This window comes from Periophthalmus magnuspinnatus, chromosome 20, assembly GCF_009829125.3.
Source record: "Periophthalmus magnuspinnatus isolate fPerMag1 chromosome 20, fPerMag1.2.pri, whole genome shotgun sequence".
NCBI lineage: Eukaryota > Metazoa > Chordata > Actinopteri > Gobiiformes > Gobiidae > Periophthalmus > Periophthalmus magnuspinnatus.
This window is the reverse complement of record NC_047145.1, coordinates 22,897,093-22,918,935: the sequence shown is the minus strand read 5'-3', so window position 1 is coordinate 22,918,935 and position 21,843 is coordinate 22,897,093. Positions and strand designations below refer to the sequence as shown.

General features: G+C 44.5%; 1 protein-coding gene across 1 annotated transcript in view; it reads right to left on the bottom strand.

The window, feature by feature from the left end:
* The window catches only part of LOC117388220 (matrix metalloproteinase-16-like), a 110,716-nt gene extending 89,111 nt beyond the window's left edge, over positions 1-21,605 (bottom strand). Inside the window, exon 1 of the mRNA XM_033985719.2 lies at positions 21,172-21,605. Within this exon, the coding sequence (XP_033841610.1) occupies positions 21,172-21,294 (123 nt within the window). The 5' untranslated portion in view covers positions 21,295-21,605. The remainder of the gene's footprint in view (positions 1-21,171) is intronic.
* Between the last annotated feature and the right edge of the window lie 238 nt (positions 21,606-21,843).

Below are 21,843 nucleotides of genomic sequence, written 5' to 3'. Positions count from 1 at the left end.
CTGTCGCAAAGTATTACATGTGATATCCGGAATGTTTCACTTTCTATAACCCAGTACTTTTACGTTTAAACAACAAAAACAATAACAATGTTTGAGTGTCCAGCAGAAAAGTTACACGTTGCGTCTTTAAACATCATTCAGAGACTTGAATAATCTGGAAATGTGCCGTGTTTTCTTAGTATTTTCTTAGTATTTTCTTAGTATTTTCTTAGTATTTTCTTAGTATTTTCTTAGTATTTTCTTAGTATTTTCTGTCTGTAGTGTCGTCTTCGTGTCTAGACTCTTTTGTACTCGCTCGTTTATCATTTTAAACTTAAACTTTAGTTCGGTTGCTACACAATTTGAGTCTAAACTACAGACCAGTGCAGCTCGACGAGACGTTTACTCTGTTTTTAACCATAATAATCATGTTAAAGGAAGTATCAGCCTGTACTTTTGCCTTTTTTCACACAACTTCCTCTATTTTACTCCTCTGTCCATCCTTATTTTTCCTTTGACGCCTCGAATAACTGACTGGGACAATCGCGGCGGCTCCTGCGCTCTGATTGGTCGTCTTCGAGGGCGACGTAAGCACATGACCGTAATGACAGTGATATATTTAAAGAGCCTCATGTCTCTGCTTTGAGACGCCGTTTGGATTTACATGAAGCACAATTGGCTGAGGAGTTACAGTAACAGAAAGTCCACGACCGTGAGTCTAACGGCGGCGACAGCGTCCGACGATATAGAGTTAAAGTGTTTATATGTCGATTTACAGACACAAAAGTGAAATAAAACCCCAGGATCATGTAGAGGGTTAATACGAACATTTAAGACCAGAATGAGTCTGAAGCAGCAGAGACAGAGAGAGGGGACAGATAAAAACAAATAAACTTAAAAAATAAAAAAATAAAGAAAAATAAAGAAAATACACAAAAAATTATACAAAATAAAGAAATTAAAAAACAAAACAAAAATCCTCAAAATAACAAAAAACCTTTAAATAACTAAAAAATAAATAAACTTTTTTAAAAATCCTAAAAAAAAACCCGAAAAAAACAAAAAAACAAAAAACTCATAACTCAAAAATAAACTTAAAAAATAAACTCAAACCTAAAATAAAACTTTAAATGAACCCCAGGATCATGTAGAGGGTTAATATGAACATTTAAGACCAAAATGAGTCTGAAGCAGCAGAGACAGTGAGAGGAGACAAAAATACAAGAAATAAACTAAAAAAAAAAACAACAAAAAAAAACAAAAAAAAAAAAAACAAAAACAAAACAAAAAACTCAAAATAACAAAAAAAAGAAAAGAAGCTAAAACAAAACAAAAACAAACTAAAAAAAATATATATAAAATACAAAAAAAAGGAAAAAAACAAAAACCTCTAAATAAAAAATAAAAAAACTCAAAATAACAAAAAAATTAACCCCAGGATCATGTAGAGGGTTAATCTGAACATTTAAGGCCCGTGATCACTTCCTGTTTGGGACATGCTAGCAGGTTAGCTCTGTCTTACATAAACAGTCCTGGTTGCTACACACTTTGAGCAGATCACTATATTTCCCAGTGTCTAAACGTCCTCCCTTTGATGTAACAGAGTGACTGGACTCTTCCTCTTTCATTTGCAGCAGACAGAGACATGCCTCGGGTTAACACGCTCTACAAACTGACCGTGTTAAAGTTAAAGTGAACCTAAGAGTTAAGAGCCTCGGGTTCCATTCCTGTCCGTAATCAGTGAAAGACTTTGAGAGACGCGTAGGGAAAAGAATGAGCTCCCCACAGGGACGGAAACCACGGGCCAAACGCCGACGAGGAGACGGGAGCAGAACTTTGTGAACTGAAAAAGTTGGTTGCCATGGAGCTGGAGCGGTGATGTAATGGTGCCACGGCTGATTGTAATTTGAAACTGTTCTTGCAGTTTGCCGACATCTACGGAAGCCTGGCAGGGACAGGCTGTTACAGTCACACTGTTTTCATGAGATAAATGGGGTTTGAGTCTCAAGTTTTGTAAATATTTATATTACAAACTTGAATCGCAACTGAGTAAAAGTCGCACCAGAGTATAAGTCGTACTGGAGTATAAGTCGTACTGCAGTATAAGTCGTACAGGAGTATAAATCGTACGGGAGTATAAGTCGTACGGGAGTATAAATCGTACAGGAGTATAAATCGTACGGGAGTATAAGTCGTACAGAAGTATAAGTCGTACTGCAGTATAAGTCGTACAGGAGTATAAATCGTGCGGGAGTATAAGTCGTACAGGAGTATAAATCGTACGGGAGTATGAGTTGCACCGCGGTGTAAGTCGTACTGCAGTATAAGTCGTACTGCAGTATAAGTCACAGCAGCCAAAAAATACATAATAATGAAGAAAAAAAACCCATGTCTTTCACACATCAGTCACATCTAAGTATAATTCACACAGTATAAATCGTACGGGAGAATAAGTCGCACCAGCCAAAAACTGCATAATAATGAAGGAAAAAAAAAACATATACAAGTCACATCTGAGTATAAGTCGCCCCCTCAGACAAACTATGAACAAAACACACACTTAGATGCAACTTATATGAGAAATATGTTTTTTTCTTCATTATTCATTTTTTGGCTGGTGCGACTTATACTCTGGAAAATACGGTAATAGTAAAAATAACAGTGGCTCAGTTGGTAGAGCGTTTCTCCCACTGATCCAAAGGTTTGTCCATTCGAATCCCACAAAACCGCTACGTAAAAACGCGACCGATAACGCTTTTCTTTCCTTTAAAGCCGCTCTGTGTAACTTTTCTGATGGTCCTGTTGTTTTTCTTGCGACAAAAAAAACCCACCTCGACATCCATACATCTTTACAGTGCGTACAGCTTGCCACACTACAGATCCGACCTGTAACTTTGGCGGACGCTCCACTAAAGACACTTGAGTCCTTCACGTTCTATTAACGATTAAACGCAATGAAAATCCACTTATGTTTTGTTTTTGTTTGTTTTTTTTCAACAAATTATGAATATTAATCGTGCATATTTGTTGTTTTACTCATAGCCGAGCCCTGACCTAGTTTGAATATCTGCTTTTCCCAGATCTAGCGCGGTGTTTGTCGGCGTGTAGGAGGCTAAACGCTGAACCAAAACAAAAACCTTACATTTTTAAATAGGCCGAGTTACATCACACAGTTATTAGTCTGTTTACTCACCCGCCTTCTACGAAACTGAAGGATCCAAAACATGAACACAAGTGGAGCTACGAGCACAGACTGTTTATACAAGTGGATGTAGCTAACCCGCTAGCCGCCGCGCTACAAATACTGTGCGGTTTCGTGAATCGTTTACCGTTACGCGACTTTTATAATGACATAACTCTGAACTTCACACTCTCAGTCTCATGTTTTTGTATTTTTCTTTGAGTAGGAACTATAGACAGTTTATATAAATGGACGTAGCTAACCTGTTAGCCGCCGCGTTTTCAAACAGGAAGTGATCATGTGCGCACTTCCTGCTCCATCGACTCTGGCTCCAATTCACTTTCTATTGAAAAACCGTGGCCCCTCTCTCTCATGTAACATTTTACATGAGAGAGACGAAAAGAAAAAAGCGTCTTTGATAAAGTTTTGTGTAAAAAATAAAAATAAAAAGTACAGTTTGAGAATCATATTCATAACAACGTGAGAGATTTAGGGACTTATCGCCTTAAAAGACAAAATACATCAGATTTACTCTACGTTTTGTCATTTCAACTAGTATAGAGTGGACCCTCGTTTATCGCGGGGGTCACGTTCAAAAAATAACTCAAAATAAGCAAAATCCGTGAAGTATCATCTTTATTTTTTACATTATTCTCTCTGTTTTTGTCTGTAAAACCCCTCACCACACACTTTATACACTTTTCTCACACAGGCGTTAACATTTTCTCACATTTCTCTCTCGTTTAAACTCTCTCAAAGTTCAAACCTTCGTCGGCGTCTTTGTCGGTGCAGAACGTTTCAACGACATTGTGGGTTTTGTCGGGGAGAAAACAAATCGCAAACGTACAGCACTTCAGAGTCACACTGCGATCCAACGTTTATGTAAATTTGTCTGAACACATTCTGTACTGGACAGGAGACACGGCACGGAGGAGACTGATGGACAATGGTCTACAGTCCAACAGCCAATCAGGACGCACGACACAACGGTCTACAGTCCAACAGCCAATCAGGACGCACGACACAACGGTCTACAGTCCAACAGCCAATCAGGACGCACTATAACGACCCGTGTTAAAGTGAGGGACAACTGTACGACTTCTGGTCAATTTGAACATGAAAAAAGAAACTTTAAATGTAAAAATAAATCCAAAATGGCCGCTGTACCTGCTCCAGTCTCGATGCTGTGGTGACGTCTCGCTCAGTCACGTCTTTACAGTCCGTGGTGGTTTTCCGTATCCGGGCGCCGCCGCTAACCTGATGCCTACAGCTCGACCATAACCTTAATTATTCATGTCAACCCTGACGGAGCCGGAGTCTCGTCCAGAGTCATCGCAGAGCCACATGTGACCGTCTGCTCCTACTGTAAAATTCCTTATTAGCTTAGCATTCCAGAGCCTTTAACGTAGCTCGCAAACCCGTGACCGAAAGTGTCTCCCGCTCCTCATCCGCACGCCGTCCTCGTCTCCGCCGCGGCCCCGTCAGGACCAAATGTCACAAAAATGTCACACAAAAATGTCACAGTGTGATCGTACATACTCATCAGAGCGACGCCTAATCTATATTATTCCTACAGAACGTTCAGACGCAACCAGATTTACACTTTGAGCCCGTTTTTCAAGTCTTTAAAAGGTCTGATGTGAACCAAATGTGGCTCAAAACGCTCTGTTCCACCTTGTGATGTCATCAAGTGGTAGTTTTCAGGTTAACAGAGACATTTTACCTTCAGTTCAGTCGAGATAAGAGGAAATTCTGGGTCTGAAATGATCCAAATGATTCTAGAAATGAAGGTGTGAGTTTAAAAACACAGTGGAGCACTTCCTGTATCAGCACACGAAGAGAGAGAGAGAAGAGAGAAGAGGGGGAGAGAGGAGATAAATAAGATAGAGGAGGGGGGAGAGAAGAGGCAGAAAGGAAAAAGAGATGAGAGAGAGAGGAGAGTGAGGAGGGGGTGAGAAAGAAGGGGTGGAGAGCGAGCGAGAGGAAGGGGGAGAGGCAGAAAGAAGAGATAGACGAGAGAGAGAGGAGACAGAGAGAGCAAGAGGGGAGGAGAGAGAAGAGAGGAGAGGGAGAAGAGACAGAGAAAGGACCGAGAGAAGGGGGGAGAGAGTGAGGAGAGGGAGGGGGGAGAGAAAGAAAGAAGAGATAGATGAGAGAGAGAGGAGACAGAGGGAGGAGAGAGAAGAGACAGAGAAAGGAGCGAGAGAAGGGGGGAGGGAGCAAGGAGAGGGAGGGAGGAGAGAAAGAAAGGGAGGAGAGAGAGGAGGGGAGAAGGAGGACAGAGGAGCAGGAGAGAGAGAGGGGAGATAGAGGACACAGAAAGGAGAGAGAGATCAGAGAGAAGAGATAAATAAGAGAGAGAGGAAAGAGAGGAGAGAAGAGACAGAAAGGAAAAAGAGATGAGAGAGAGGAGAGAGAGAGGGGACAGAGAAAGGAGCGAGAGGAGGGAGGGAAAGAGAAAGAGAGGAGAGAGACAGGGGAGAGGGAGGAGAGAGAGACACACACAGAGGAGAGATGGGTAATTCCAGAGCTGAGATGATCCAAATGATTTTTAAAAACACAGCGGAGCACTTCCTGTATCACCACATGATGAGATCACAAGGTGGAACAGAGTGTTTTCAGTTTGAGAGAAGAACAACTCAGCCTAAATCTGCAGTTTGTTTTTTTGTTAAACGTGTGTGAATGAAACAAAAAAGACGAGGAAACGGCATTAAACCAGATGAGAGCAGTGCATCATGGTCCTGTTTTAGATCTTGGTTCAATCCTGGTGCAGATCTGGTTTATACTTTGACCTGGAATTTTATTAAAAGGTTCACTCGGGAATCAGCTCCGTGAAATCGATTCTCCTGGTTGGGCGTTTAAGATTATTCGCCAAAAACATCTCAAAATGTTTGGACTTTTCTTCGTCCAAAACTGTTGAGGAGAAATAACAGTGACACAACACGACTGGATCTCTGCATTTTAAGGAAATAAGAGCCACTTCTCGTCTTTAAACAGGTATCGGTTCATATCGGGGATCAATATCGGTATCGAAACTGGAAAAGCTGGATCGGCGCACGTCTAGTCTCGTTGGAACCGCGTTTTTTCCGTCGTCGCGCTCGGTTCAACGACGAAAAACTCGCAGAATAAACGTTGAAATGAAACAAAACGACTGACTCAGACCCATCCATTTTCTTCCGCTTATCCGGGTCCGGGTCGCGGGGGCAGCAGTCTAAGCAGGGACTCCCAGACTTCCCTCACCCCGGACACGTCCTCCAGCTCCTCCGGTGGGACCCCAAGGCGTTCCCAGGCCAGAGAGACATAGTCCCTCCAGCGTGTCCTGGGTCTTCCCCGGGGCCTCCTCCCGGTGGGACATGCCCAGAACACCTCCCTAGGGAGGCGTCCAGGAGGCATCCTGAGCAGATGCCCGAGCCACCTCAGCTGGTTCCTCTCAACGCGTAGGAGCAGCGGCTCTACTCCGAGCTCCTCCCGTGTGACCGAGCTCCTCACCCTATCCCTAAGGGTGCGCCCGGCCACTCTGCGGAGGAAGCCCATTTCAGCCGCTTGTATCCGCGATCTTGTCCTTTCGGTCATTACCCAAAGCTCATGACCATAGGTGAGGGTAGGAACGTAGATTGACCGGTAAATCGAGAGCTTCGCCTTCCGGCTCAGCTCCTTCTTTACCACAACGGACCGATACAGCGACCGCATCACTGCAGACGCTGCACCGATCCGCCTGTCAATCTCCCGCTCCATCCTTCCCTCACTCGTGAACAAGACCCCGAGATACTTGAACTCCTCCACTTGGGGCAGAGACTCACCACCCACCCGGAGAGAGCAAACCACCTTTTTCCGGTCGAGAACCATGGCCTCGGATTTGGAGGAGCTGATTCTCATCCCAGCCGCTTCACACTCGGCTGCAAACCGCCCCAGTGCCTGCTGCAGGTCCTGGCTCGAAGAAGCCATCAGGACAACATCATCTGCAAACAGCAGAGATGAAATCCTGTGGTTCCCAAACCAGACCCCCTCCGGCCCCTGGCTGCGCCTAGAAATTCTGTCCATAAATATAATGAACAGAACCGGTGACAAAGGGCAGCCCTGGCGGAGTCCAACATGCACCGGGAACAGGTCTGACTTACTGCCGGCAATGCGAACACAGCTCCTGCTCCGGTCATACAGGGACCGGACAGCCCTTAGCAAAGAGCCCCGGACCCCATACTCCCAGAGCACCCCCCAAAGGACACCACGAGGGACACGGTCGAATGCCTTCTACAAATCCACAAAACACATGTGGACTGGTTGGGCATACTCCCATGAACCCTCGAGGACCCGATGAAGAGTATAGAGCTGGTCCAGTGTTCCACGACCAGGACGAAAACCACACTGCTCCTCCTGAATCTGAGGTTCGACTATCGGTCGGATTCTCCTCTCCAGTACCCTGGAATAGACCTTACCGGGAAGGCTGAGGAGTGTGATTCCCCTGTAATTGGAACACACCCTCCGGTCCCCCTTCTTATACAGAGGGACCACCACCCCGGTCTGCCATTCCACAGGTACTGTCCCCGACCGCCACGCGATGTTGCAGAGACGTGTCAGCCAAGACAGTCCCACAACATCCAGAGACTTGAGGTACTCAGGACGGATCTCGTCCACCCCCGGAGCCTTGCCACCGAGGAGCTTGCCAACCACCTCAGTGACTTCAGCCAGGGTGATGGACGAGTCCGCCTCTGGGTCCCCAGTTTCTGCTTCCTCCTCGGAAGACGTGACAGTGGGATTGAGGAGATCCTCAAAGTATTCCTTCCACCGCCCGACAACATCCCCAGTCGAAGTCAGCAGCTCTCCACCCGCACTGTAAACAGTGTTGGTGAAGCACTGCTTTCCCCTCCTGAGGCGTCGGACGGTTTGCCAGAATCTCTTTGAGGCCGTCCGATAGTCCTCCTCCATGGCCTCCCCGAACTCCTCCCAACCCCGAGTTTTTGCCTCTGTGACTGCCCGAGCCGCGGCACGCTTGGCCCGCCGGTACTCATCAGCTGCCTCAGGAGTCCCACGAGCCAACAAGGCTCGATAGGACTCCTTCTTCAGCTTGACGGCATCCCTTACTTCCGGTGTCCACCACCGGGTTCGGGGATTGCCGCCGCGACAAGCACCACAGACCTTACGACCACAGCTACGAGCAGCCGCATCGGCAATAGAGGTGGAGAACATGGCCCACTCGGAGTCCATGTCTCCAACCTCCCCCGGGATCAGGGAGAAGCTCTCCCGGAGGTGGGAGTTGAAGACCCCCCTGACAGAGGGCTCCGCCAGACGTTCCCAGCAGACCCTCACAATGCGCTTGGGCCTGCCAGGTCTGTCCGGCTTCCTCCTCCGCCAGCGGATCCAACTCACCACCAGGTGGTGATCAGTTGACAGCTCAGCCCCTCTCTTCACCCGAGTGTCCAAGACACGTGGTCGAAGGTCAGATGACACGACAACAAAGTCGATCATCGACCTCCGACCTAGAGTGTCCTGGTGCCATGTGCACTGATGGACACCCTTGTGCTCGAACATGGTGTTTGTTATGGACAAGCTGTGACTAGCACAGAAGTCCAATAACAAAACACCGCTCGGGTTCAGATCGGGGAGGCCGTTCCTCCCAATCACGCCCCTCCAAGTGTCACTGTCGTTACCCACATGGGCGTTGAAGTCCCCCAGGAGAACAACGGAGTCCCCGGTTGGTGCACTGTCTAGTACCCCTCCCAGGGACTCCAAGAAGGCCGGGTACTCCGCACTGCTGTTTGGCCCGTAGGCCGACACAACAGTGAGAGACCTGTCCCCGACCCGAAGGCGCAGGGACGCGACCCTCTCGTTCACCGGAGTGAACCCCAACACGCAGCGGCTGAGCTGTGGGGCAATGAGCAAGCCCACACCAGCTCGCCGCCGCTCCCCGCGGGCAACGCCAGAGAAATGGAGAGTCCAACCCCTCTCAAGAAGTTGGGTTCCAGAGCCCAAGCTGTGCGTGGAGGTGAGGCCGACTATATCTAGCCGGTAACGCTCAACCTCCCGCACAAGCTCAGGCTCCTTCCCCCCCAGCGAGGTGACATTCCATGTCCCCAGAGCTAGTCTCCATGTCCGGAGATCCGGTCGTCGAGGTCCCCGCCTTCGACTGCTGCCCGGATCTCTCCGCACCCGCCCCTCATGGCTCCTCCCGCAGGTGGTGGGTCCACGGGAGGACGGCCCCACGTCGTTTCTTCGGGCTGGGCCCGACCGGGCCCCGTGGGGAAAGGCCCGGCCACCAGGCGCTCGCTGCCGAGCACTCACCCCAGGCCTGGCTCCAGGGTGGGGCCCCGGTAACGCCAGTCCGGGCGACGTAACTGGCCTCGTTGTAACTCTATTCATGAAGGGCTTCTGAACCGCTCTTAGTCAGACCCGTCTCCGAGGACCTGTTTGCCATGGGTGACCCTACCAGGGGCATGAAGCCCCCGACAACATAGCTCCCAGGATCATTCGGGTGCTCAAACCCCTCCACCACGTTAAGGTGGCGGTTCGGGGAGGGGTGACTCAGACCCGCTTATGCAAATGAGGGTGACACGAAATCCTCCGACGTTTGGCAGCGGCGGCCAAACGTGCGCGGGCGTCTCCATGTGTCACGACGCACACGCTCAGGCCCGACGTGCGAGGGGACGACCTGCCGGCGCGATCCGAGGTCACGGCGGGTCTGAGGTGTTTGATGATGGAGGAACAGTTACTCGAGTACATTTATTTTCAGGTACTTACAGTTTTCAGATGACGTACTGTTACTACGACTTGACGCTTAGCAACGCTGTCAATCAAACCTGTTGCTAACGCTAACAGGAGCGACCTCGGGGAAAGATGGACCTGATTTGTCTGTTATTAATGTTCATATCTTGATTTACAGACACAATAGTGATATAAAAACCCCAAGAAAAACGAAGCTTTAAATGTAAAAATAAATCCAAAATGGTCCTGGTTCAGTCCTGGTTTAGTCCTGGTTTAGTCCTGGTTTAGCTCTGGTTTAGTCCTGGTTTAGTCCTGGTTTAGTCCTGGTTTAGTCCTGGTTTAGTCTTAGTTTAGTCTTAGTTTAGTCTTAGTTTAGTCTTAGTTTAGTCTTGGTTTAGTCTTGGTTTAGTCCTGGTTTAGTCCTGGTTTAGTCCTGGTTTAGTCCTGGTTCAGTCCTGGTTCAGTCCCGGTTTAGTCCCGGTTCAGTCCCGGTTCAGTCCCGGTTCAGTTCCGGTTCAGTCCCGGTTCAGTCCCGGTTCAGTCCCGGTTCAGTCCCGGTTTAGTCCCGGTTCAGTCCTGGTTCAGCTCAGGATTATTCTTCGGTTCATTTCTTTTCTGTAAATGTGACTTTTTTGGGTTTTTTTTAGTATCGATTCCCGCTTAAACGAGTATCTAGGTTAAATACAAGTTTCAGTATCGATTAATATCAGATTTTTGATACTTTTAATAATCCTTTATGTACGACTTAAACGTCTTTTACTCTTGTCTTTAAACGTTACAATATTATTCAAAAAAAGAAGAAAAAATAAAGTCAAAAACGTCTTTTACCAGCTCCAAAAACGACAAAACCAATCCTTGTTTTTGCTTTTTATTAGTTTTATCAAAGGGGTCATTTGTCTCGGGCCCTAGTGTCTCAGGGGCCCCAGAATTGTCCCCTCTTCCTCTTCATTTATATTAGGGGGGCCCATGGGAGTCTTTTTGCCCCGGGCCCCTGAAATCCCTGTCAACGGGCCTGACTCTGAGATGAAAAACTAAAACTTAAGAGCGGCTTTGAGAATGTGTGTTTTACTTAATGCTAGTTTACTAAAAAAACACAAAATACGTAACAAAAACATCAGATTTCTGGGAACGCCACGACATCTGACTCTTTTCGTCCCAAAATAGGAAACAAACCGTCCCCCGGAGTCTGAGCTTCAGTCGGTGACGCTCGGCTCCGCGGTCAAGAGCGTCCAGGAAAAAGTAAACAAGGCAAAGAGCAAGACACACAAGCAACCGCAAGAACAACAGGACTCGAACCCACAACCCCGTCCACCAGTGCACACCAGACGCACACCAGACGCACACCAGACGCACACCAGACGCACACCAGACGCACACCAGACGCACACCAGACGCACACCAGACGCACACCAGAGTGGAACACGACACGAGAATAATTAATAAAAAAAAGTCTGATATTTCACAAAACTGACTCCACTGAGGTTTAAACAGAGTAATAATGTCAAAAACAGACCTGGAGTTGGGTTTTTTTGTTTAATTCTCACATGTTTAAGACACAAACCTGCAGATTTAAGGTGAGTTTTTCTCTCAAACTGAAAGAAACGCTCAGTTCCACCTTGTGATGTCATCATGTGGTGATACAGGAAGTGCTCCACTGTGTTTTTAAACTCCACACACCTTCATTTATAGAATCATTTGGATCATTTCAGCGTCTGGAATTACCAAATTTCTACTGGTAAAAAGGTAAAAGGAGCTGTTAAAGTAAAAACTACCACTTGATGACATCACAAGGTGGAACTGATCGTGTTTAAAAGGTTCTATTTCACACAAACTGACCCTTGTAGCTTTAATCCATGTTCTAACGCTGTTTCCTCCTCAAAAACAGACCTGGAGTTGTGTTTTGTTTCATTTATTATTAGTCTGTTACGTCTCCAAAGCTCAAAACGCTCAGTTCCACCTTGTGATGTCATCAAGTGGTAGTTTTCATGTTAACTCCTCCTTTTACCTTTAGTTTAGTCGAGATAAGAGACAACTCCAGGACTGAAATGATCCAAATGATTCTATAAATGAAGGTGTGTGGAGTTTAAAAACACAGTGGAGCACTTCCTGTATCACCACATGATGACATCACAAGGTGGAACAGAGTGTTTTTTTTCAGTTTGAGAGAAGAACTCAGCCTAAATCTGCAGGTTTGTGTGTTAAACATTTGTGAATGAAACAAAACAACTCCAGGTCTGTGTGTGACGAGGAAACGACATTCGAACACGGATCAGGACCTGGTTTAGCAACGCTGTCAATCAAACCTGTTGCTAACGCTAACAGGAGCGACCTCGGGGAAAGAAGGACCTGATTTGTCTGTTATTAATGTTCATATCTTGATTTACAGACACAATAGTGAAATAAAAACCCCAGGATCATGTAGAGGGTTAATACGAACATTTAAGACCAGAATGAGTCTGAAGCAGCAGAGACAGAGAGAGGACAGATTAAAAAAAATAAAAAAAAATACACTCAAAATAAAAAAAATAAAAAACTAGAAAAAACTCAAAATAACTATAAAAAAAAAAAAAAAACAAAACTCAAAAAAACAAAAAAATAAAGAAAATAAAAAAATAATACAAAATAAAGAAATTAAAAAACAAAAAAATCCTCAAAATAACAAAAAAAAACTTTAAATAACTAAAAAATAAATTAACTTTTTAAAAAATCCTAAACCCCCCCCCCCCAAAAAAAACAAAAAAAAACAACAAACAACTCATAACTCAAAAATAAATAAACTTAAAAAATAAACTCAAACCTAAAATAAAACTCTAAATGAACCCCTGGATCATGTAGAGGGTTAATACAAACATTTAAGACCAAAATGACGAGTCTGACGTGCGTTAGCAGGTTAGCTACACAGGTTAGCTACGTCCATTTATACAGACAGTCTGTTAATGAGGTAAAGTCTTTAAAAATGACCAAACTTAAATGATTTTTTTTCTCGGTGGAGACGACCAACTTCGTGAGCAAATATTTTAAAATGCACTTACGACGCAAGTAACTGGAAGCCTGAGCCAGCTATCCAAACAGAGCGCGGCGCCCCCCGGGGAAAGCCCAGAGAAACGCCGTAACATGAGCCGCAGCAGGAATGAGGCCAGCGCTCCTCGGTCACACGTGCTGCGAGACGTCGACCACGATAAGCCCGAGTACAACAACGGACACGACGAAACTCCTCCAACAGCATCAGGAGACGACGCAACATCCGATTTAAGAGTTTGGGCTGATGGAAACTTAAATATGAAGGATTCTGTCACGTTTTATTGATCAAAAACAGGTTAAAACACAGTGACAAAGTGGGCGTTTGTCTCTTTTTAATCGTACTATAATGTGGTTTGTACACGTCTGTTCATTTTCAATAACTTTTCAATACTAAACTAAACAGAACTGTCCCGGGTTTGTTTTGTTTAGTTTATCAATCAGTTAAATCACCACACACTAGTGAGTTTAAACATTTTATTTAGTTAAACGTGTCAATTCAGTTAAATACACTAATCCTCTTACCTGCATCTCCACATGGGCCAAACAAAGAGGGGGCGTGGCCTATGTCAGCCATTTTATAGACTTGGGTGTGGTCGTGGGCGGGACCATGTGGAGGGGAAACTGGTTTAAGTTTGTTTATTTCTTTGTGTTAATGTTTTACGTATTAAGTGTTTATAGTTTATTTTGTTAAACACTTTAGTAAAGAGATGTGGTTTTATTTTGAAGGAAATGCAAATGTTACACCCACAGCACCTGGAGACAAGATGGAGTAACCCGGGGGAGGAGCTTCAGGTGCAGGAGAGGATTTTATCAGGGTTAATTAGGGTTTATCAGTGTAGCCCGGACACACGAGGCTTTTTCCTTAGTTCAGCGGCGTCAAACTCATTTTCACAAAGGGCGGCATAAACAAAATGGCCGCTGTCAAAGGGCCAGATGTAACTAACTGTAACATAAATGTCACTAAAAGCAAACTATTTAATGTAAAATAAATGCAGCTACTTTTGAATCTTGTTAATTAACCGTTTCTATATTTATTACTTTATTACAAGTTACAAATAGTGCGGATGGATTTGCATAGATATGAAAAAATGTCTGTTTAACTGTGTATCTAATGATAAACTGACACATTAAAACAGTCAGACCTTTTAATTTACTTTGTCGAGGGCCACGTAAAATGACACGGCGGGCCGCATTTGGCCCACGGGCCTTGAGTTTGACACATGTGCCTTAGTTGTTTAAGTTCTGTTGCTTAGTTTTCGTTGAGCACCGTTCGTTTTTGTAAATATGTTTGTTTTTTTGTGTTCACGGGGGACGACTACGCGGATAATACATTTTGTCTTTTGAGTCTGCGTCCTATTTGATCACGTCGGGCCGTCGAGATAAAACTCAAATACGAATCGTTCAGACCATAACTCAGGGTTCGGTGACCTTTAACCCCCAAACAGCCATTTTGACCCAGTTTCCACATAAAAAAAAAAAAAAAAAACCCTGGGAAACTTGTAAAAATGAAGAAAACACTGAATATATAGATTTGTTTTTACCTTTTCAGTTCAGAAAATAAACTTTTATCTATGTAATGAACACATTTTGAACATTTTGAACACTTAAAAAGTAAAAAAAACTAAAAAACAGGCTGAGTTGAAGGTCTCTTTCAGATGAATTAAAAAGCTGAACTTAAATTATTCATGTAGTAAACAGAAAATGCCGTGAGCGTCGTCCTTATGTCGCCTTTGTGCTTTCGGAGCATGGATGCGGCGTTTTGGCGAGAATACCGGCGTCTGCGAGTGTGATGCTTGTTATTTTGACGAAAAATAATGAAATATATAAAGTTTATTTCAATATTTCAAGATCACGATAATCTTCCAATTTATTACAACAATAAAAAAAAAAGAACTAACACAAATAAAATGCACTTCAGTTATATGCTATTTATCTACTACATTTATTACTATTTCCCCAGTAAATGCACAGAGCTAACCTGTTAGCCGCCGCGATCCAAACAGGAAGTGATCATGTGCGCACTTCCTGCTCCATCGACTCTGGCTCCAATTCACTTTCTATTGAAAAACTCATAATTATTATATTAACCCTCTACATGATCCTGGGGTTTTTATTTCACTATTGTGTCTGTAAATCAAGATATGAACATTAATAACAGACAAATCAGGTTGCATGAGACGCAACGAGACGCACTGGGACACGGGGGACGCAATCCTTTTTTGGTTGTAATTAATGAAGGAAATGTTTTTGTTTTTGTCTTTTAAAAAAAAAATGTAAACAACCAAAATAAAATGTATTAATTCATTCAGACACAAAGAGATGGAACAAGACCCAGCGAGACCCAACGGGACACAACGAGACCCAACGAGACACAACGAGACCCAACGGGACACAACGGGACTGGCAAAATGATGTCTTTTGACCAGCCCGGGTCTACAGGGTAAAACTTTGACCTCGTTGCAAAAAACTGACTCTCGTTTAACGGAGTTTTGTCTTTGCTGCTGTTTTAAACTCACACAGATCCTCAGTTTGGTTTAGACCCGTCGCTGCTTTGGAACAAGACAAAGGTCCGACAGAATCCTCCAAATCAGGAAGGAATCATTTACCTGAAAACAAACTGTAAGAAGAGTCTAAACAATCCAGAGTGATCAGCTTCTGTGGCTCAACACGACACAGAAGGATCGAAGGCTTTAGAGCGACTCCAGTCAGACTCAGGGTCATCGGATCATTGCTCAGATCAACACCAGAGGATTTACTGTAACTACGACACGACGTAAACAAGAGCGAGTTTGTCAAATAGAGAAAAGAAACGATTAACCTCAGTTTTAAAGCCGCGGTTTCGCCTGAACATGGACTTTTTCTTTGCAAAAACGAGGAGAGTTCAGCCATTTTTATGTAAACAGGTGAGACATGAAGTGTAGAGACTTTAATAAATAACATCTACGGTTAATTATCATGAGTTTATTCTGCTGTTTGTTGCAGTTTTGGCCTTTTAATGAAACTGTTTATACAAATACGTTTAACTGGCGTCTTCCTGTTTCGTGTCTGTGGCTTTAAGTAGTTTCAATATCGTCGTTTATTGAAATATTTCTCTGTAGCGATGCGTCGTGCTTCACCGTTTCTCATCTTGACAGACCTAACCGCGCTATGTTACAAGAAACAGACCAATATATATCGGTTTGCAAATACATCGAGCCGATATTTGCCCTTTTTTGCGTATGGAAGATCGGCCTTGCTCTTCTGTCTGGGTCGATATTCGGTTTGGATTCACCAGTTGCTGCAGAAAGCTTCATTTTAACCCTTCAGCGCGACGATGAGTCACAAAATAAGATTACACAGCTCCATTATGGGTCAGCGGCACAAACGCGGCTGTGGAGCAGTAAAAAGTACACACAGTTTTCATTTTAAATCGTTTTTTTTAGGGGGAAAATGGTTAAAATCGACACAAAAATATCGGCAGAGCTCATCAGCCAGTGGTTCGTTTACATTCTAAATAATCGGAATCGGCCATGAAAAAACACGTATCTCTCACTGGAGACCGCAGTTTTGCCTGGGATGTTTGAGTATTTCCACAGAGACAGGATTACAGGTCAGATCTGTGGGAAGGCGAGCCCACTCACAGTCAGAATACATGTTTTTTTTTTTGTTGTTTTTTATATTTAGCTGCAAAGCACAACTGGAAAAATGCAAAGTAGATCCGTTTTATGTCCTTCTGTGGCGTTTATCAGACAAAGTAAGAGCGTTTCCATGGAGACAGGCATCCACTCCGCCAGAAAAGTTGCATAATGCCTCTTTAATTACCCGCTTTCACATTCAAATGGGTTGTTTTGGCCGAGGCGAGATTCTCCTTGTTCTTAAACGTTTGAAACATCTTTACGAACGGTTGCGTCACGTCTTTCATCCTCGGCTAAAATCTATATGGATTTAGACAGAAAACAAAAGTCGCGCAGATAAATGAAACGAACCGGCGGCGGTGCCATTGTTAACGGCGGAGTCTCATTTGCAGAGAAAATGACTTCTTCAGCGAACACAAGTGGATAAACAAAAGCTAACAGAGCTCTGAGAGATGCTCCGGGAGGACGAGGACGACGACGCAGCGGTTTTTACGCGGGGACGAGGTGTAAAATGCCAAATTCATTACTGATTTATCGCTGGAAGATAGGAGGCGCTAGAGGAGAGAGAGACAGGAGAGAACGCAGAGACTCAGGTTTAAGAATGAGAGCGCTCTGAAGACGACGACACGAACACCAGAACAGTTTAAACACATCCAACACTCTGCAACATCTGTACGGTTTAGATGAACGTTGGATCTCAGTGTGACTCTGAAGTGCTGTACGTTTGCAATTTGTTTTCTCCACCGACAAAACCCACAATGTCGATGAAACGTTCTGCACCGACAAAGACGCCTACGAAGGTTTGAACTTTGTGTTTAAACGAGAGAGAAATGTGAGAAAATGTTAATGCCTGTGTGAGAAAAGTGTATAAAGTGTGTGGTGAGGGGAAAGAAAAAAAGAAAGACAAGAAACAAAGAAAGAAAAAGAAAGAAAGAAAGAGAAAAAAGAAAGAAAAAGAAAGAGAAACTGAAAGAAAAAGAAAAAAAGAAAGAAAAAGAAAGAGAAAAAAGAAAGAAAAAGAAAGAGAAACTGAAAGAAGAAAAAAAGAGAAAGAAAGAAAAAGAAAAAAGAAATAAAGAAAAAAGAAAGACAGAAAAAGAAAGAGAAAAAGAAAGAAAAAAGACAGAAAGAAAAAGAAAAAAAGACAGAAAGAAAGAGAAAAAGGAAGAAGAAGGAAGAGTGTGTGAGAAAAGTGTATAAAGTGTGTGGTGAGGGGTTTTACAGACAAAAACAGAGAGAATAATGTAAAAAATAAAGACGATACTTCACGGATTTTGCTTATTTTGAGTTATTTTTAGAACGTGACCCCCGTGATAAACGAGGGTCCACTCTATACTAGTTGAAATGACAAAACGTAGAGTAAATCTGATTGATCTATTTTGTCTTTTAAGGCGATAAATCCCTAAATCACTCACGTTTTATGAATATGATTCTCAAACTGTACTTTTTATTTATTTTTTTACACAAAACTTTATCAAAGACGCTTTTTTCTTTTCGTCTCTCTCATGTAAAATGTTACATGAGAGAGAGGGGCCACGGTTTTTCAATAGAAAGTGAATTGGAGCCAGAGTCGATGGAGCAGGAAGTGCGACATGATCACTTCCTGTTTGAAACGCGGCGGCTAACGGGTTAGCTACGTCCATTTATATAAACTGTCTATAGTTCCTACTCAAAGAAAAATACAAAAACATGAGACTGAGAGTGAAGTTCAGAGTTATGTCATTTTAAACATCACGTAACGGTAAACGATTCACGAAACCGCGCAGTATTTGTAGCGCGGCGGCTAGCAGGTTAGCTACGTCCACTTATATAAACAGACTATCGTTGCTACTCAAATAAAAACGCAAGAAAAATGTTAACGCCTGTGTGAGAAAAGTGTATAAAGTGTGTGGTGAGGGGTTTTACAGACAAAAACATAAAGAATAATGTAAAAAATAAAGCTGTTGTGGGTTATTTTTAGAACGTGACCCCCGCGATAAACCAGGGACCCGTGTGACTTTACAAATGCGTTTACGCTTTGAGTAACGTTAAAACTTTTCTTAATTAAACCCACAAACCGACGAGGGCTGTCAGTCACATTTATATACGACTTTTCCACTTTCGAGACTCTCAAAACGCTTCACAAACGTCTTTCCCGAGGAGACGACGCCAGATCTCTCACCGCCGAACTGTAAATCTGACATCGACGTCGCTTGAAGTCGAGAGCGGGATTCGAACCGCCGACCTTCAGATCAGAAAAACACTCGGCGAAACGACCAACTGAGCGACTGTGGACAACTCAATTTCAATTTCAATACCAATGCGACACAAAAGATTGATTAAACTTACTAACTTTGCTACATAATTCCATAAATCTTAAGAAAACAAACATCGACTGAGAGGATGTGTCCAAACTTTTGACTAATAATGTGTTTTTTCCCCTCGTTTTCGCACGATTCTTCAAACGTTCTAGTCCAGAGATGCCTAAACTTTTTTAATCGAGGGCTTAAAAGGCTTAAAACGCATCAATTTCAGGTCTGTGTCACGACGCAATGTGACGTTTGAGGTTTATAACGGCAGAAATAGTTTAATTTTCCGTTAAAAGTGCTGCTTTTTGTGCCGATTCAGGAGGAGGACACCCCCTGGTCTAGTCTCAACACTCGCTCTGGTATCAATTCGTGACCAAATATCGATTTCTGACAATCCTAAACGCGCCGACGTAGCTTCTACTCACACGCACGTTCGCTCTAGTCCCACACAGTCCCGTAGAAACCAACGTAAACTCGAAGTAAACGCCACATACTCTCATTCTCTCTGCATCGTCCAGCTCTGGTCCAATCGCATCGTCCACATCGTCCACTTTAACGGCAGAGACACGACGGATTACTCGTCTGTACTTCTGCGTCTTTAGTCTCTCGTTTATTTTAAGTCGAGTTCGAGTCTTAGCTTCGTTTTACGAGTGTAACTTTTCAGCTTCAGCTTTTAAATTTTGCTCAGAGGCGCCTCGGCAACAGCGCTAGACGTGGAGAAAATGCAAAATAGTCACGTTTTACGCAGCGTTTACGTCAAGAAACCGCGTAAAAAAAACACAAACTCATGCACCGGTGTTTGGAGACTCTGGGGTTGCGAGGTGCGTTGGGTTCAGTGAAGTGTTTTGCCCAAGGAAACAGCGGCCGGATTGATCTTCGGGAGCTGGAATCGCGTCGACGATATGTGGGTCGGTGAATTTAACGGCTCAACCGGTGATTTTTACGTCAAGAGCGGGATTCGAACCGGCAAACTTCTGACTTCTACCTCAACTGACTGAGCCACCGTCGCCCGAAAATGTCATTTGAATCGGTTTTGAGTCTCGACAGATCGTCAAGGAAACATGAACATGTGGAAAAGTCCTGGCTTTCGTGGTGTAGCGTCTTGTCATCGAGTTCGCTCAAGTCCAGCCTCATAAAACTGACAAATTTGAACGTTTCAACGCAAGAAAGAGTCTCCGAGGATGTTTTAACTTTGCCGTCAACACGTCGTTTCAAAACCGAAGCACCGAAACCTGAAGATTCACCTCGTGTTTGAAAACGACACGAGCAGCAGACGATTCGCGTTTGACGGTTTAGCAAAGACTCCCGTGTTTTTGACAGGGGGAAGTTTCGCTCTTGTCTCGTCTTTCGCGTCTTTGTTCTGCAGCATCTGGACTGGATCTGCTGGCGGCCTCCCCAAAGCACCGAACGGGAGCCAAAAAACTTCAAATCGTAAGGATGTGAGGAACTGGACGGACACGAGTATCTGCAGACAATTATGTTCTGTGTTTGTACGAGCGCGGCGGAGGTGGGGACGGGACGGGAGGGTGGTCCGAGCTTTGAAACTCCGTCTAAACTGAGCTGGAAGTCGAGAGGATTTGGTAAAAAAAAAGAAAACCTGGTTGTTTTTCATATAAGGTGGAAGATCAGGTTTAACGTGAGTGAAACGGCGAGGAAGGAGCGAGCGTAGACTTTGCATCTGCCTTTAAGACTGATCGAGTTAACGTTGGAGGAGTGAGAGCCATTTGATACGGCGCCAGGATAAAAGACACCTTTGTTACTTGGTTTATTGATGCCAGTGGACCCATAGAAACTCTATTGTGCGAATTAGCCAAGTTTTAGCTTCCAGGAGCTGCTAATGAGGCGAATTTGGGCTGTTTTTGTTTGTTATAGACGAGCAGTTCTGAGTCGACGGCTTCATTAATGAGAAAACGTAATGAGTTTTAAGTGTTTCCGCAGCTCAAAACCTGAAAATGTAAGACAGGCCTTTACTTTGACAATGTTTAAATCCAGGTTCTGTTGAGCTGCGCGTGACTCAAAGGGGTTTATTCTGCACTTTTCTCCTTTAATGTTAATTTTAAGCTGATTGTTACAGTTTTTGATTTGTTGTTTTGTGATTTTAACGTGTTTCTTATGGAGTAAATCACTTTGAATTACCTTGAGACACGTTTTACGCGCGTGATGTTGCTGTAAATCCCGTGTTTGTCGCGCGTTCTGCGGCTTTAAGATGCTCCAGAGTGGGCTGTGAGGTGAAGAATCTCATAAAGACGCTTTTGTTTGCGTTTCAAATCGGATAAAAAAAAAAAACAACCAAACCGTGTCGTGCGTAAATGTTTGGGGAGGTAAAAAAAAAAACAACCAGGGGAGACGCATCCGCAGCTGGAGACATGTGAGCACAGAGGAGCTGTCTTACCTCCACACTGAAGGGTCGCTCCTCTCCGTTCACGGCGCATAAAATCCACAGCAACAACTGCAAACACAGCGTCCCCATTGAGCCGCTCCTGAGCCACGTCCTGCCGCGCGCCACGAAAACCATCTCGAACCCGCTCCTGTTCTGCGTCTTCCCAGGTTTATTTACGCGATACAAAGGCGCACAGCGGGGTAAAACCTCAGCCCTGGAGCGGAAACATCTCTCCTCTCGCTGGGATGGGAGCGGGCCAAAGCGCACGTCGCCTCGCGGAGCAGATGGAGCCGATCCCCGGGGAAAATCCGAGCTGGAAACGCCGGTGAGCCGCCTCTGGGTCCGCGCAGTCCCCCGGGTCAGTGCTCCGGTGCCACGGTCGCGTCCAGCCTGGGTTCTTCTCCTCTGCGCGGCATAGCTGCCCGTTTTCAATCGAAATTCCCATCGAGTGCGCATGCGCCCTGGTCCCAGCTCCCCATCCCACTCCTCATCCTCACTGTGCCATAAAAACAGCCCTCTCCTGACAGTTTGCTCTGAAGCGCAGTGGAGCTGCTTTTTTCAGCTCGCAGTGTAAAAAGTGCAGAGTAAAACATATTTGTACCAACTATTAAAATGATTCATGACGGATCACATGCTAACAGGAGGCACTTCACAGTCTGACATGTATCTGAATCTTTATCACAG